The 17,272-nt window shown below is 43.2% G+C and overlaps 1 protein-coding gene across 1 annotated transcript in view; it reads right to left on the bottom strand.

Annotated features, from left to right (window-relative positions):
* Positions 1-17,272, bottom strand: part of ppp2r5eb (protein phosphatase 2, regulatory subunit B', epsilon) — a 33,724-nt gene that overhangs the window by 14,075 nt on the left and 2,377 nt on the right. Inside the window, exon 2 of the mRNA XM_042057303.1 lies at positions 13,283-13,443. Coding sequence (XP_041913237.1) covers positions 13,283-13,439 — 157 coding nt within the window. The 5' untranslated portion in view covers positions 13,440-13,443. The remainder of the gene's footprint in view (positions 1-13,282; positions 13,444-17,272) is intronic.

Below are 17,272 nucleotides of genomic sequence, written 5' to 3'. Positions count from 1 at the left end.
GCAAAGGCTCTGGAAGGAGACACCCTGGGGGTCAGGTTACCCCACGGGGGGGGCAGGGGGGCAAATGGGAACATCAAGCAAGAACGACGAGGGAGTCCAATGCCCCCGGTCCAACCTGCATACCCCTCACCCCTTCACTGCCCTCACTCTGTGGGATGCACACTCCTACCCCGGCCACAAGGGGACGCACTGCAGCAGGCTTTCTTCTGCCACTCTCACAGATCGGCTCAGATCTGGGATTGGCTCATCGGTCTGTGAGCTGGGTTCGGCTGCTCAGGCCTGCGAGACTAAAGGGTGCCGTGCCCAAGTCTACCCACGCTGCACCTCTCCAGTGCTTCCTGTATGAGCCAACAACACCACACACTTTATCTCCAGGTTCCCCAACAACACCACACACTTTATCTCCAGGTTGCCCAACAAGCTCACGTCTGATCCCATATTATTGGGCTGTGCAAAAACAAAGTTACGATCATGACACAATTTCAGATTCTGCAAGTTCCAGAAAAGAATGCCATACTCTTTAACTTTGATTCCCATGGAAAACAACTTAAATATGCAACGACAGACAGACAGACAGACGAGTAGCAGGCACCTGTTCAGCATTGTCCATGCGTGGGAACCAATTGTGGAACGTGAGCGTGGCACTAGAATGCCTCCGCATCCGTGCTGTTCTAGCAGCTGACCTGGGGTGGACTGGGCTGGTTCCATATAGAACACAGATGACACAGCTGCATCATGGGAAGCATAAGCCTAGGCAATAGACTTGGCTAACATGGCGGCTACAGCCTAGCAACATCCCCTCCACCGGAATCGCCAAACAAAATCTCAAGTCCAGTTCAACTAGCCTACATCTCTCACGGAATACTCGTCACACAGATGTCACACAGCATATCACGTGAACGAGTGAAATCTAAGCATTCCAATGAAATAGAAATGTAATCATATTTGCATTCTGCACAGACGGGAAGTGATCAGCGAGACCTGGCGAGACTGCCACCTAGTGATAGACCCACGAAAATGGCCTGGTTTTGAGTTGACGTGCAAGCGTCACTGATTCGACCCAAAGCGGCAACCGAGTTATGATAAAATGTCCAGATTGTGCGTGTTCATGAGTTTTCGATCGTCATATATTTCATTTCCATTCATCAAAATCACATATAAGGTGTGTTAGAGTGTTTAGTTTCGTAATTAAAAAAAAAAAGCTAAAAACGTAATATTACGTTTTTGGCACTCAATGAGTTAATCTTTGAGTGCCAGTTGAGTTCATACAAACCCTCGTACCAAAAAACCTTGTGTGTCAAGGCATTCTTGAGATATAACCCTTAAGGTGTTTTTGACCTTGACATTTGACCTCCAACATCAATTCACTTCATCTTTGAGTCCATACAAACACTCATTCCAAATTTCAGGCATGTATGTCAAGGCATTCTTGAGATATCACGCTCAGAGTATTCATGGACTTGACTTTTGACCTCCAACATCAACTCACTTCATCTTTGAGTCCATACAAACTACAAGCATGTGCGTCAAGCCGTTCTGGAGATATAATGCACAAAGCATGAGATATGGCTGTGACTTTTATTTTGACACATGGGAAACACTTCAACAGGATGTATAGTTCAGGGAGAGCCAGATTGTATGCTTAGAAGCTGAGACAGTTGGATTCACAGGTGACACCTGTGTCAGTGTTCTGATTAGCCCGGGAACTACTCTGGGAGCTTAACGAGTGCAGCTGGCTTTAGGCCATTATGACATCACAGCCTCCATTCAAGTCTATGGGGGAAACATTTGCTTTTTAACATTTTTAATCTCCTATTTCTCCAAAAGTATAAACGTTTCAAAAAATCTGAAATGATAACTCTCTTGTCCAATTTCAGACCTACACAGCAGTTATTTCAACATGTCTGTACGTTAAGCGGTTAGAGCTGCATTCATTTTTGAAAAATTAAAAAGAAAAGGTTATAATAAGGAGATTTCAAGATAGTGGATTCCATCCACTATAACTATTATGTAAATTGCTTAGACATAGAGTATCCCACCATCATGGTTCTTATATGGCCAGATTCCAGACAATCCCACTTACACGGTTATGAATACCGGTATGTATATTTCTACTGGGATATTTGACATTAATGCAATAAAAAGAGGATTTCTTGATATAAAGTCTGACATACGATATGCAAATAATCACATCATACTTTCCCAGATATGGGTAGCCCAGACTGTCCTGAAATATGAAGATATAGCATCTATAGATGGCGATTACATTACATTCAGATTAACTATCTGAACAACACAGGTGACCAATTCTGCATAATTTCATGGAGTGCTGAAATGTAGCCTACACTATTTTTGACTATGTCTGAACTGTAAAACAAATATGCTTTGTGGTTGTGAACTTATTGCAGTATCAACAGAAATATTCTACCTGTGTGTGTATGGTTAAAATTCAGAAGTGTATATAGTTCAGTGTTTCCCCTACAATGTATTCATCAGCGGCGCAGTGCCGCTCCTGGAATTCAAGCGCCACTGCAGAAAGAGTTGCCTAATTAAAAAAATAAATAATAGACGCAAGTGAACTTCAGGAACAGCTGCCGTTCGTTCAGGTTTCATGTCAACAAATAACAGTAGGCTAACGTTGAAGGCGCAGTCAGGGATTCCACAGATCACGCTTGTTTGTGTTTATGTTTAAGTTTATTAGCAGACGCAATTTTGTGCAAAAAAACGTAGCCTACATTATGTTAACCAAGGAACCAAATTAAACACGCCAGCGAGATAGCTCGCCCCTACCTTCAGTAGCCTATTCCCAGATAAATCCACGCATTGTTTCGTTTTTGTTTGTGATACGGGCAATGCTTTCAAGCCCCGTGTTGCTAACATACCTAGGCTGTGAAACTAAGGTCTAACTAGCCTATTGGTGGGTTTAATTGAATTTGAGTAATAGGATACGCAAGCATTTACATCTGAGATAGTTTGTAATTCCTGTAGAGCTCATCAAAATTATAGATATGATACAAGACACTTATCTGCTATAATCCAAGTGAATTTTCTTTGCATTTTTGACCATTTATTTTACCAAATGACATGGGAAACATAATTAATTTCATCCACATATTCTTTTGCACCATGCACAACAACGCTACTAAGTTAGCTTAAAACCGTGAGAATCAAGCCAGCGTCACAGGCCGTCACGGCATTAAAGTGACAGGCACTCAATTCGACTTGCACAGCACCAAATACAGTGTAATGGCATGAAAGAAGTCTATATAGTTTATACAGTGCTGTGCAAAAGTTAAGACACCCATGCTGAAATTGACTAAAGGGAGGAATAAAAACATATTTTGCCTTTTGTCTTAATGCCTTAATTAAAAAAAAAAAATAGGACATCAATTATTTTTAATGCATCATGTATCGTAAATAAATACATTATATATAAATGTCTTAACTTATGTTAACCTACTGCAATAATCATGCTTGTGTTGATGGTTGTGTCATAATTTGTAACTCAATCTGTCCATTTCTTTCACAAAATCCACCAGAAGTCACAATTTAAGGAGTCATTTTTTCAAATGTTTCTCTTTTTTGGGGGGGGGGGGGGGCTTCCTACGATCAACAGCACCGCTGCTGGAAAAATTCTAGGGGAACCACTGTAGTTTAGGCTACAGCAGAAATATTCCACCTGTGTGTGTATGGTTAAAATTCAGAAGTGTATATAGTTTAGGCTACAGCAGAAATATTCCACCTGTGTGTGTATGGTTAAAATTCAGAAGTGTGTATAGTTTAGGCTACAGCAGAAATATTTTCATCCATAGATTACAATAAGCAAGTCTAACCTCTGAATTTCTTTTCAAAGTGCACCACTCACACATGCGCTCGTACACACACACTTTCCCCTCCCTCAAACAAACAAAATAAACACGCACTCGTACACACTCACACACGCGCATGCTCGTACACACACTCACACACACACACACGCTCGTACACACACACACACACCCACACGCTCGTACACACACACACACACACACACCCTTCCCACCAACAAACAAAACAAACATGCGCTTGTACACAGACACACACGCTCATACACACTCACACGCTCGTACACATGCGCTCGTACACACGCACACACGCTCGTACACACTCTCTCTCTCACACACACACACACATATTCCCCTTTCTCTAACAAACAAAACAAACACACGCTCATACACTTACAAACACACACACACACGCACACACACATAACAGGCTTTACTGAGAAGCCTAATTTAAAGCTGAGCATGACTTTGCAGCAAGACACCCTAGTGTTACGTCATACACATAGTGTTCTGTCACTTATAAATGGGCCTCTGCAAGGTATATACACACACACACACACACTCTAATCTCTACCCAGGGCCTGACAATCTCATACACACACAGACACACACACACACACTCTCTAATCTCTACCCAGGGCCTGACAATCTCTCTGCCATAACAATAGATCCCAAGACAGATGTTGTGTTTGTGTTTGTTTGAGTGTGACTGCATATCTGCACAATGGATGCATGCTTGTTGCATATGTGTGTGTGTGTGTGTGTTGTGTTGTCCACTGACTTTCAGCATCAAAACACACATCTCCCTGTGTGTGTGGCATTTTCACCATGGGTGACAGCCAACAGAGGTGTGTATGTTGGCGGAGGATACTGTGCGAGTGTGAGTGTGTGTGAGTTTGTGTACTCACACACATTTAGTCTCCTGCTGTCCCTCCTCCTGAATAATCGCATGGGAGGCCTTCCTCCTGGTGGCCAAAGGTCACACGCTGCTTGAGGGCAACTAGAGATGCCACCCAGACTGAACCCCAGTGCATTCTGGGACAGTGCTGACTGGCCTCAGTGAACGCCAGTGCATTCTGGGAGACCTCAGTGAACCCCAGTGCATTCTGGGACAGTGCTGACTGGCCTCAGTGAACGCCAGTGCATTCTGGGAGACCTCAGTGAACCCCAGTGCATTCTGGGAGAGTGTTGACTGGCCTCAGTGAACCCCAGTGCATTCTGGGAAAATATCCACTGGCCTGAGGAGGCGTGTTTTATCATCGTTAAAATAGGGGTGAATGATTTTGGAAAAATATTGCGATGCGATTATTTTTAAGCTCTTTATCTTCTGTTATTCAACAAAGACAAGCAATATATTACTCTATAGTATGACCAACACAAAATTAGATAAGTTAAACATAAACTGTTCTTTCCTGGAGCCCAGGCCTATGTTATGATGGCATTAGGTCATTGAATAATATTGATGAATGACATTTTTTATTTAGCTATTAGTAGACCTATATTTGTTGAACTTCCAGCCTTGTAAACAAGGTTTCTATTTTGTTTCTATTTCATGTAGATATTGATCTTCTTTCGTTAGTTAACAGTTAGGTCTACATGCAGTGGCACTGACACGGCTTCTCCTTGTCCTTTGCTCTCCGCGCACGCACGCACACACACACAGAACCGCTCCTTTCCTCTGTTGGCTACTTGCACGTGAATCGGAACAAACTACTGTAGATTGTTGCAGCACAAATAAATGCGGCCAAATGACCGGTCCGCTCGGTGTTAACTAAAGGTTAGCATCATCAACACCGCAGCGCAATACGCATGCATGCAAACTAAGTAGTTTGTTTATATCACAACAAAGCCAATCGCGGAGACAAAACTCTTTAAACAGGCAAAGTTAGCAGCAATTAGCAGCATGTATGTAGCCTAGAGCCTTAGCAGGTAAGCTAATGTTGGAACAGCTGGGTTTTTGGTGGTTAGCGGTGTCAACTACTTGCGGATAACATTATGCATCAATTGTGAGATGAAATGTTTGTGTAGCCAACCCCCTTGGATATCACAAATGCCCCCACTGTCACTGTACTCCAGTAAACAAAGTCCCCAGTGCACAGGTGAATGGCTGCTGTGCAGCCTAAACACGAGTTTAAACACGAGTTTTAATTATCAGCTGGACAAGTGAAGAAGTTACCAGCCAGAGTAGCAGCACAGGGGAATTATGAACTAGAACCAGGGACATGGCAGGTTCGAGCAAAAGGTAATGAAGAGGTTTAGTTTTAACCAAAGTAGCTCTACTGATCAGACCTTTCTTGACACTGTTAGCTGGTCCTCTTGTTTACATTTTTTGCTTCTTCAGTGGTCGGTGTGAAGAATCGTGGCGCATCGGCAAGCGCAAGTATAAATGCGTTTAGGTGACGTCACATATTACGAAGCGTAATCGCAGCCTTTGCGGTTTGAAAATCGTGTTTCATCATATCACGATATTATCGCAAATGCAATAAATCGTTCAGCCCTACGTTAAAAGGTCAATAATATTGATTGATACTACCGGTATTATTATTGATAATAAGCTACCAGTGTCTGCTTCCATGTGCTTCAGGACTCACATGTCAGTGTGATGAGATACACCTCAAATCACCAGACAGCCTTTTTCCACCGACAGACAACCAGTCCCATTCCCCAAAACAAACATTTGAACTATTCTGAGCATTTCCACCAAACAAAAAAAACGCTTTGGAGCATTGCACCTTGGTTCGGAGATTTAACCAGAAAATAGTTTTTTTTTCCCCTGTGAACCGGAGTGGGCGTACACGTCATTCTACCATTCAGAGAGGAGAAGGCTAAAAGCATGAGTTTTCCGTCCATATCCACTCTTGCCATGAGTAAACAAAACTAGTCAGCTAGCACTACACCACAGACGTTAACTAGCATTTTCAACTTGTATGCAACACCCATTGTTGATGACGCACCCTGGGTTCGGTTCTAAACTGGTGGAAATGTGGGCTGGTTCACTACATAGCACCAAGATTCAAAGAACTCTGAACGAAACCGGTTCAAGAATGCGTTCTCCGACTGTCGGAAACGGCCACACTGTGTGAACCTGGCCCCGACCCAGCAATCCACCAGCTAATCAGATGATCAGGGGGACATATAGACCAATCAGCTGGCCTGCTCTTCGCACACAGACCAATCAACTGTTCTAGGAACATTGGCCAGTCAAGTCCACAGTCAACACTTGCAAATATGGTCCAATCACCTAAGCGTTTGCAGTAAACACAAACCAATCCTACTGAGCACAGTGTGTGTGTGTGTGTGTGTGTTCCTATTGAGCACAACTGGATCAAAAGCTCATTTGTTTAACAATCCTCCAGGACCTGTGAGGTGAACTTTGCTTCACTCGCATGCATTTTGGTCCAAACACTTCGCTTCTAAGCTTCTAAGAAATCTTACAAGGAGAGCAGGTTAAAAAGCAAGGCGCGTGTGTGTGTGTGTGTACGCAAGTGATGTCTACATTTGGCCTTAGAGCTACATCAACATCCACTCTCCACAGACTGGTGGACAAATATGAAACACATGACATACACACTCATATAGTCTCACACACACACAGATAACTCCAGGAAAGGGTGCAGTGAGACGCTGACGCATGGGAACACAGTTTAATGTGTGTATGTTGATGTTTTCATTCCCCTTTTCAGTGGCAGCAGGTTTTAATGACGGAGACACAGCATAGACCGGTGCGTTACGATGGTGTGATACGACGGTGTGATACGATGGTGCCTTACGATGGTGTGTTACGATGGTGTGTTATGACGGTGCGTTACGATGGTGCGTTACGATGGTGCGTTACGATTGTGCCTTATGATGGTGCGTTACGATTGTGCCTTATGATGGTGTGTTACGATTGTGCCTTATGACGGTGCGTTACGATGGTGCGTTACAATGGTGCGTTACAATTGTGCCTTATGATGGTGCGTTGCGATGGTGGACTGTGAGACCGGACGCCAACACAAGAAATGATGGCGGTGAGGAAACCTGGGGAGTCTGGTGGCGCCACACCCAAGATTTCCCCACAAGGTTCATCTGATAAGGGGATGACCACCACCACACACACACCCCTGCAGGTGGACCACATGATGACACCAAGGCGCACGCACACACACACACAAACTTGGACACATATTCAGAGTTGACACAACCAGTGATTTTTGCATAGGCATTACTAAGCATTTACAGTGGAAGATGGAGCCAGTGTATTGCATAGGCATGACTCAGCATTTACAGTGTGTAAGATGGGGCCAGTGTAATGCATGACTCAGCATAGACAGTGTGTAAGATGGGGCCAGTGTAATGCATGACTCAGCATAGACAGTGTGTAAGATGGGGCCAGTGTAATGGGGACACTGTGTTGAAAAGTAATATTTTTCAAAATATTATCTGCTCTGGCAAATCTATACGTTGTTTTAATCTACCATGGCCACAATACTTGTGCATACTGCCCTAATATGTTGGTGACACGCAGAAGGTGGTCCGATACGTTGCTACAGGTAACTTAGGGTGTGTGAGTGTGTGAGTGTGTGAGTGTGTGTGTGTGTGTGTGTGTGTGTGTGAGCGAGTGAGTGATTGATTGATTGATTGATTGTTTCCATTTATTGCCAGTTCAGCAGCTATGGCTATGTATATCAAGGCAAATACAGTTGGAAAGTATTCATATGATGTTTACTAAATCAACAACCAAATCAATAAATAGCTTAGATAAGTTTCTTTACATTAATACATACTAAAAACCTTTAAAGGTGGGACCTTATTGAAAATATCTACAACATTATCTTTTTTAAAAAACTGCTGCCTTTTCATCCTCAGTGCAGAGCAAGTTAAAATATGCTTAATTGATAGGGGGCTACAAAAATGACAAAGTGGGGGTGCACCTCCAGATAACAAAAAAATGTGTGTTAATCTAGAATGACCAATTCGACACCTTGTATATACAACTTGGTCACGTCTACATGAAAAGGATTGAGTTATTGTTTGTTTTACAGTGTTACATATTCCATGCAGCTTATTGTCCACACAATCATCCCATTCAGCTTGCCATTTCTCATTTATATAAGAACATAGTAGAAGTTTCACATCTGAGGCAGGGATTGGACACTCAGTAATTTCGTCACTCAAGGCCTGTTTAGCTGCACTATCTGCCTTCTCATTGCCAAGGAGTCCCACATGGCCAGGAACCCAGCAAAAAACAATGTTCAAGTTCAGTTGAGTCAGATGATCCACTTTGTCAAGAGTTTCCACAATGAGGGGGTGATCAGTCTTTAAAAACTCCAGGGCTTGAAGGCATGATTTAGAGTCTGTACAGATCAGAGAGTATTGTTCATTGGTTTCCTCTATGTACTCAAGACTTAAAAGCAAGGCTTTAGAGCTTCAGCTGTAAAAATAGAACATATAGTTGGAATACGCAGGCCATGCTGATTAGAATTCACTACTATTGCTGAGGACACAGAGTTCTCCGTTTTTGATCCATCGGTATAAATGGGGGTATGTAAAAGAAAACGTTGTCTCATTTCAAAAAAGGCACCCTGGTAGGCATTTGGATGAGTGTTTGACTTTTTCCTTTGGGTTAGATCCATTACAATCACAGGTCGTTTTAAAGTCCAAGGGGGAGTGGGGCAGACATGTGTAGATTGCAGACTGTCCAGATTAATGTTCAAGTTCTCCAGGAAGGGTTTCATGCGTATTCCAAAAGGTTTGATGGATCTGGGTCTAGCTTCATAAAATTGCAAAAACTGTGGGTAGAAGACAGTACAGTGAGCAGGGTTATCTTTGTTTGATTTGAGTTTGATCGCATACTGTAGAGCAAGTTTTAGGCGCCTTAACTGAAGGGGGGGTTCTCTAGCCTCCACATAAAGGCTTTGGACTGGTGAGGTTCTGAAGGCTCCCAAAACCAGTCTTAATCCTTAATGATGCACAGTGTCCAGCATCTGAATGTATAATTTCCTTGCTGATCCATAGACAATGCTCCCATAATCCAAGCGGGACCTCACTAGTGCTCTGTAAAGGCGCAACAGCACAGTCCACTCTGCTCCCCACTTTGTCCTTGATAGAACTTTTAAAATATCTAAAGTTTTAAAGCATCTCTTTTTGAGACTTTTCATGTGTGGAATGAAGGATAATTTATTGTCAAAGGTGAGTCCAAGAAATTTAACTTCTTTCACCACCTGGATTGGTGCTCCATCCATGTAGAGAAGAGGATCAGGATGTAGTGATCTTAGCTGACAAAAATGAGTACAGACCGTTTTAGATTTAGAGAACTTGAAGCCATTTTGAATCGACCAAGTACTGATCTTATTGATACATAGTTGGAGTTGTCTCTCAATCGTACTCATGCATTTACCTCTATAGCAGATACAGAGGTCATCGACATAAAGACTACACAATAGATGTGGGCTGATTGCTTGTATGATGCTATTGATTTTGACACTGAATAGAGTAACAGAGAGGATGCTGCCTTGAGGGACTCCTAGCTCTTGAAAATGTGGAGTTGAAAAGGTAGTGCCCAGTTGGACCTGAAAATGTCTATTGGACAAAAAGTTTGAGATAAAAATGGGCATACGACCTCTGAATCCCATGCAGTACAGATCCTTCAGAATGCCATATTTCCAAGTTGTGTCATAGGCTTTTTCAAGGTCAAAGAAAACTGCTACCACATGTTCTTTTCTGATGAATCCATCGCTATAAAGGACTCCAGTCGGATGAGGTGGTCCACTGTACTCCTCCCCTTCCTGAAGCCACATTGATATTCAGTCAGATGTCCCGCTGTTTCAAGCATCCAAACTAGTCTATTGTTCACCATCCTTTCCATGGTTTTACATAAACAACTAGTCAAGGCTATTGGACGATAGTTTGTCTTTGCCTGGTTTGGGAATTGGAATAATAAATGCTTTCTGCCAAGACAGAGGAACATTTCCTGATTCCCAGAGTGCATTAAATATTTTCAGGAGCTGGACTATTGCATTGGATGGCAGGTTTTTTAAGAACTGATAGTGAATTGCATCAGGGCCCACTGCAGTGTCATTGGAGTTTCTTAAAGAAAGAATAAGTTCTTCCATTGAGAAAGGCTGATTGTATGGTTCTGTATTATCTGACAGGAAATTCAACACCTTACCCTCCTCTTTCCTGTGCAGAGCTTGAAATTCAGATCGACAATTTACCACAGAGGAGTTCTTTTCAAACGTTTCAGCAAGCTTGTTAGCAATGTCTTGTTTTGTTGTAAGAAGACCTTCTTGGCATTTCAAGTGCTGGACTTGTGGGTTACCACCTTTTGCTTTCATCTTTTTAATGAAACTCCAAACCTTTTTTGAGGACACGTCGGATCTAAGGCTGGAAACATATTGTCTCCAGCTTTGTGCTTTGGACTCATTGATAGTTCTACGTGCTTGAGCTCGGCAGATTTTCAATTTAATGAGATTTTCTGTTGTTGGATGTTTGTTAAAAATTCTCTCTGCCTTCTTCCGGGAATACAGTTGCCCCACCAGAGGGCCGATGGACATTTGGGCCATAGGTATTAAACATTGCATAGTTTTTTAAGGATACATTATTATTTGGTTATAGGTGAGTCTCTTGAAGACATAAAACAAGAGGATTAAAAAGTGCAGATAATCGCTGCAGTTCAGAGAAGTTTGCTTTACAACCACAACAGTTCCATTGTATAATATGGCTAGCTATTGTCATATGGGTAAAACAGGAACAGGGCCCTTGCTCCTACTCTTGGGGGAGGAGCTTCGACTGCAAGGGGTTGGAGGTTCCTTCATTTCCACATCCTTAGTTTTCCTTTTTATGTTCTTGACTTGGTTTAGACTGGGAAGAAGTACTTGTTGATTTCTTTTTCTCTTTTGGTAGTTGTGGGAGTTCAGGCATGAGTGACGATTGACTGGCAGTAGTCTGGGAATTCATATTTTTTGTTTTACTTGAAGTTGAAGATGTTTTGCCACTAATTAATTGCTGCTTATCTTTGTGCATCCAGGTAAAGTCGGTTTGACAATCAGTAGACTTCGTAGGGGGTTTCACAATAGAAGCAAAAGATTGCTGGAACTTTGACAAGGAAAATCCTTCCACTTTTTTCCTCGCCTGTGGTTAGGTTATTTTCTTAGTGACCCTAATCCTTTGAATTTCTTTCTCTTTTATCCATACAGGGCAGTCCTTAGATGGGGCTGGATGGTTCCCTTGGCAGTTGCAGCATTTTGGTGGTCTTGTACAGATCAGTTCACGTCCATCTTCTCCACAGGTACAGCAGACACTTTTATTTTTGCAACTAGCAGAGCCATGGCCAAATTTGTGGCAATTGAAGCATCTCAACGGATTGGGGATGTATTTATCAACCTGCACACTATCCAATTAGGATTCTTTCAGGGGGATCATGCAGATTGAAGGTCAGGATGTATGTACCAGTCTTAATGATTTTGTCATCTCTTTTTAAGGTAATTCTCCTCACATGAGTTACTTCTTGTTCGTTCAGTTCAGTAACTATGTCAGCTTCTTCCATTTCATTCAGGTCTCTAGTGCGGATTACTCCTTTGCAGCTATTGAGATGGGGGTGAGGAAAGGTCTGCATAGGTATTCCTGCTAAACTATTACAACGTAATAAATTGTCTGCATGGGACTTTCTTGCACATTCAACTAAAATCTGACCAGAATGCAATTTTTTAACGTCTTTAACCATCCCTGCTATTCCTGCAATTCCTTTCTGAATCGCAAAAGGGGACAACTTAGCAAGGGGCGTGTCTGGTGATTCAGATTCAAGAATTATGAATTTGGGCCAGTTATTCATTTTAGGGGGGTATATAAACGCTATGTCAGAGCCGTTGTCCGAATCGTAATCCATGACTTTTTTTGTTGGGTTGATTTGTAGCCATATTTTGTGGATACAAATTCACCATCTCTGCTCCTCACCCACCTCGGAGCCCAACAAGGGGATGCACAGAGCTGCGGTTCTCCTCCAGATATGCACCACGGTTACAGGGATGGTATACTCGAGCGATGAAAACAAAGGGTTCATATCACTCGATTGACCAAAGTCTTTAAGGAAAAAATAAAAAGCATGGTCCCTCAAAATATTCCAAAGAACTTTGACAAGCCGGTTGATTGGAGCGGGTCCCTCCAACCTCCCGTCTAAGTGAAGTAAGAGCCAAAGTACTGTGTTGGACCTGTGGGGGCCGCAGCGAGCCACATTCCTTAAGCACCAGGCGATCGTCCTCCACTGACACGGGTAGCAACTTACGGCAAACAAGTCGCCCCATTTGTCGCCTCTTATGATCAGCAAGGGGGTGCTAGGGACCTATTCTACCCCGGGTCCCCACGGGGGGTGAGAGTGAGTGTGAGTAAGTGTGTGTGAGTGTGTGTGTGTGTGTGAGAGTGAGTGTGAGTTAAGTGTGTGTGTGTGTGAGTGTAAGTGTGTGTGAGTGTGTGAAACTGACCTTTAAGCAGAGGGAGAGGGGTGAGCTCGATGGGTTTGCCCTGAGAGCGGAACTGAGAGGAACTCTGGGAGCGCTTCTGTCGCGCCTTCCTGACCGACTTCCGAGAAAAGCCGTCCACTTTGTCCACTGAGGGAGGTACGCTGGCCGCTGAGGACATAGCCCTGATGGAGGGACAGACGGGGGGGGGGGGGGGGGGAGAGACGGAGAGAGAGAGAGAGAGAGAGGTCAATTGTAGGTCAAGCAGTAAGTCTGGTCAGACACTTGAGAACTGTCTGTAGTAAACATCAGATACATCAGCACACTCAACACACACACGACAAAATACACACATAGATCATCTGTCTCATACACACACCATAATCAGCAGTTAAACACACTCCTGACTAGGGCTGCACGATATATCTAAAATCTATCGTTATCGCGATATCAATGCTTGCAATAGACATACCGCCAAGATTACTTAATTTTCGATACATTTTCTACATTTTTGAATGTTAACATATTTTACCAAACCGATGCCGTCATGCTGCCCGAGAAGCCCGTTGATCCCCTACCAGTTTAGGTGCGCGGTGTTTTAGGTGTTGGTGGGAGCTAAGTCGTGATGGCTGAAGATAGTGAGTCGAGCAAGGTAGGTTACACTTGGGTGAAGAGGGATTGGTGACTAAAAGGAAAAGCACGTCTGTTATATGGAAATATTTTGGTTTTATGAAGGATGACGTGTTACAAACACAGCGCCAAATGAGTCCTTCTCCACCGTGTTAAAATAAACAATTTCTTTCGTTATCGTTATAGGATCAGAAGATATGTCTTTCACTGTCTGTAAGGCTTGTATTTCATGATTTGCATTTAGCAAAAGCCCCAGACAGCAGCGGAGAGGTAATCAGGATTCGTTATTTGTAAAAGTTGTTTAGCCTACTTCGTTGGACTGTGCGATCGCAGCCACTTACTTTCACTTTCCGCTGCCCTCGTAGTCTAGCGTGGGATGCGCAGCGTATGAGGTTACAGACTGGGCTACTTAAGATTTTAGATGAGTGACCGCCGTGATATAGCTTAGGCTAAGTAGCTTTTTTGCTAGGCCCAGCGAAGGCTGGCAATGTGGAATATTCCACTGGTTGGTGCACAAGTATTCAGATTGGCTGTCTATCCGTCTTTTAGGAGGATTTTCCACACAACTTCGATAGTCAGTAGGTCTCTTAGCTGTCCACCTTCACCAGGCCATATATAGCCTAGGCTACATAATATTTTATATATTTTTTTTTATGTAGAAAATTATACATTTATTTCTGTAATTATACACAGGTTTCTTGTTTACCAACAAAACTAGATGCGCGCGCAGCCATGGGGCAGAAGACGCTTGGTAGCCGTCCACAACGTTATAAACTTAACCTAAATAGTCGGCTGCTGTAAGCTACAATCGGAATTTTTGTATACCCCTGTTGTCTCAATGATATACCATTTCATTTCAGGCTATATTTCAGAGTATGCCGTTCATTTGCTTTATTAATATAACATTGTATTTTGTCATTTTTGGTGAAGACATGCATTCCGTTAGGGATATTGAACATACTCTAACCATCGTGATTTCGAATTGGTGCAGTTTTCAGCATAACAACTCATTTTATTCTATTCAAGGAGAGCACTGCTCTATGCTGTTCTATGGTGCTTTCTGCCTCTTAGTTGCGCACACATGTTTTCATGACGTTGCATAGAAATCCATGTATACATTTATCCCCCCCAACCCCCCAACCCACAGTCATGCACAGTCTATGCTATGCAGTCTATGCACAGTCTATACAGTCTATGCTAGCTGCAAGTAGAATGGAGATTTTTTTTTTTTTTTTAAATATCGCAAGTTATATCGTTATCGCAGGACTCAATAATGTTATCGCATATCGCATGTTTTCCTAATATCGTGCAGCCCTACTCCTGACCCAAAGGCAATTCTCCTTCAGTGCCCCATCCTGCTGCAGCAAGAAACCCCTAACCCTACACTGCAGAGATAGAGAGAAAGCGAGAGAGAGCGAGAGAGAGAGCTGGAGTTTGTCATTCAAAGGCCGTATTCAAAGGCCAGAGCTGCCAGCTCCATCGCAACACACAAAACATGCAAATGCACACCACACACCTCACCTCACACAATGAACCTGACCACACACACACACACACACACACACACACACACACACACACACACACACACACAGCTCTCACTAGGGGTGCCACGATTCTCCAAATCCTCAACTCAATTTAATTTTCGATTTTAAAGTCACGATTCTATTCGATTTTCGATCTTTTTTTAATGTTACTATTAATGCATTCCTTATATGTTATTTACTTTTTTTGGCCTTTTCCTTTTCGGGGGGCTTTTATCTTGAAACCGCTTTTTATTTTGAAACCGTTCCAACCGTGAGGTTGCATTGTAAACAGAACAAACATTAGGCTAAACAGAGACGTTTGATCATTTGATTGTTTTGCACACTCCGAAGAGAGCCAAGGTTCATGGAATATGTACTTATCAATGTGCATTTTAAGCCTTAAAGTAATTTTGGACTGTAACTAGATCATCTTTTCACTTGCTTAGTTGAGTAGGCTAAGTTAGTGTTAATTGAAGTAAATGAACGACAAAATACTTCCACACCGGTGATTTCAGAGTAGCAAGAGGGGCTTCGATTTCGGTGGGTTGATGTGTATTTTAACTGGCTGCAGACTAAAATGAGAGGAGTGTTGACGCCACAGTTCAGCACGTGCATGTGTGTTTGTGCGTCTTGGCATACATGCTGGACGTGACATTGGGGGTGTGGCTGCATTGTCGATTCTACTTTCTAAGTTCGAGTTCTTCTACTTTTAAGTTCGAAGTTCGAGATTGAAATGTAATTTCGATCGATTTCGATATAAAATTTGTGACACCCCTAGCTCTCACACAGCCACCCTGACTCTACACACACACACACTCAACACCGCTCTCATACAGCCACCACGACCCTCACACTCACACGTACACACACAGAATGGCTAAACACACAGAGGCTTCTGCTCTGTAATCTGGCCATGTCGCCAACAGACAGCAAACCCCCAGTTAAGACTTGTTCAACTGGGCATCTCACTTTAAACTGAGCGTTCCTCCTAGATCCTTATTACATAACAGGCCAGCTGACACACACACACACACACACACACACACAGAGGGATTAAAAGTGAGGGAGTGAAGGGGGGGGGGGGGGGGGGGGGGCTTAACAGGAAGTCAACAGGCTTTCACAGGAAGTCAACAGCCTTGGCAGAGCCAATCAGGCTGGAATAATGCACAGAGGTGGGAGAAAGAGCGTAGGTGTCAGAACACACACACACACAAACACAAATGGGAATAATGCACAGGACTGCAATAGAGATGGCACCTAGATGTCAGAATATCACTCCATTTGCTCTACACATGCACCTGCTTATCTAAGTGTGTGTGAGTGTGAGAGTGAGTGAGTGAGTGAGTGAGTGAGTGAGAGAGGGAGAGAGAGCGACAATGGTCTAAGAAAGCAGAGTAAATCCAGTGGAATTGTGCATCGGTTTCTCACTGACTCTGTCCTCACTCTTAAGATATACGTCACCTGCACTGCATGCTGGGACTGCTCCATGTGTGCTGGGAGGACTTAGCAAGTGGTAGTCTCATTCACTTCGTGCAGTCAATGTGTGAAGATCACATCGGTTTGTTTTCCCAATTCCAAAGGCTTTGCTGTGTCCTTGTGTGGAGTAGATGAAACTATGAGGATCGCTCTGCACAACTCAGAGACTACCACTTGCTAAATCCTCCCAGCATCCAGGTGCCACAACGAGGGGCTGTGATGGAGGTGAGGACAGGAGGGGTGTTAAACGTTAGACACAGGGAAAGGAAAGAGGTGATTAAAAAACACTGAGGGAGAGAGAGAGGAAAGATAGAATGTGTGTGTGTGTGTGAGAGAGAGAGAGAGAGAGAGAGAGAGAGAGAGAGAGAGAGAGAGAAATGCC

This window comes from Alosa sapidissima, chromosome 1 (assembly GCF_018492685.1).
Source record: "Alosa sapidissima isolate fAloSap1 chromosome 1, fAloSap1.pri, whole genome shotgun sequence".
NCBI lineage: Eukaryota > Metazoa > Chordata > Actinopteri > Clupeiformes > Clupeidae > Alosa > Alosa sapidissima.
Note: the sequence above shows the minus strand (reverse complement) of the source record. Positions and strands in the feature narration are given on the sequence as shown.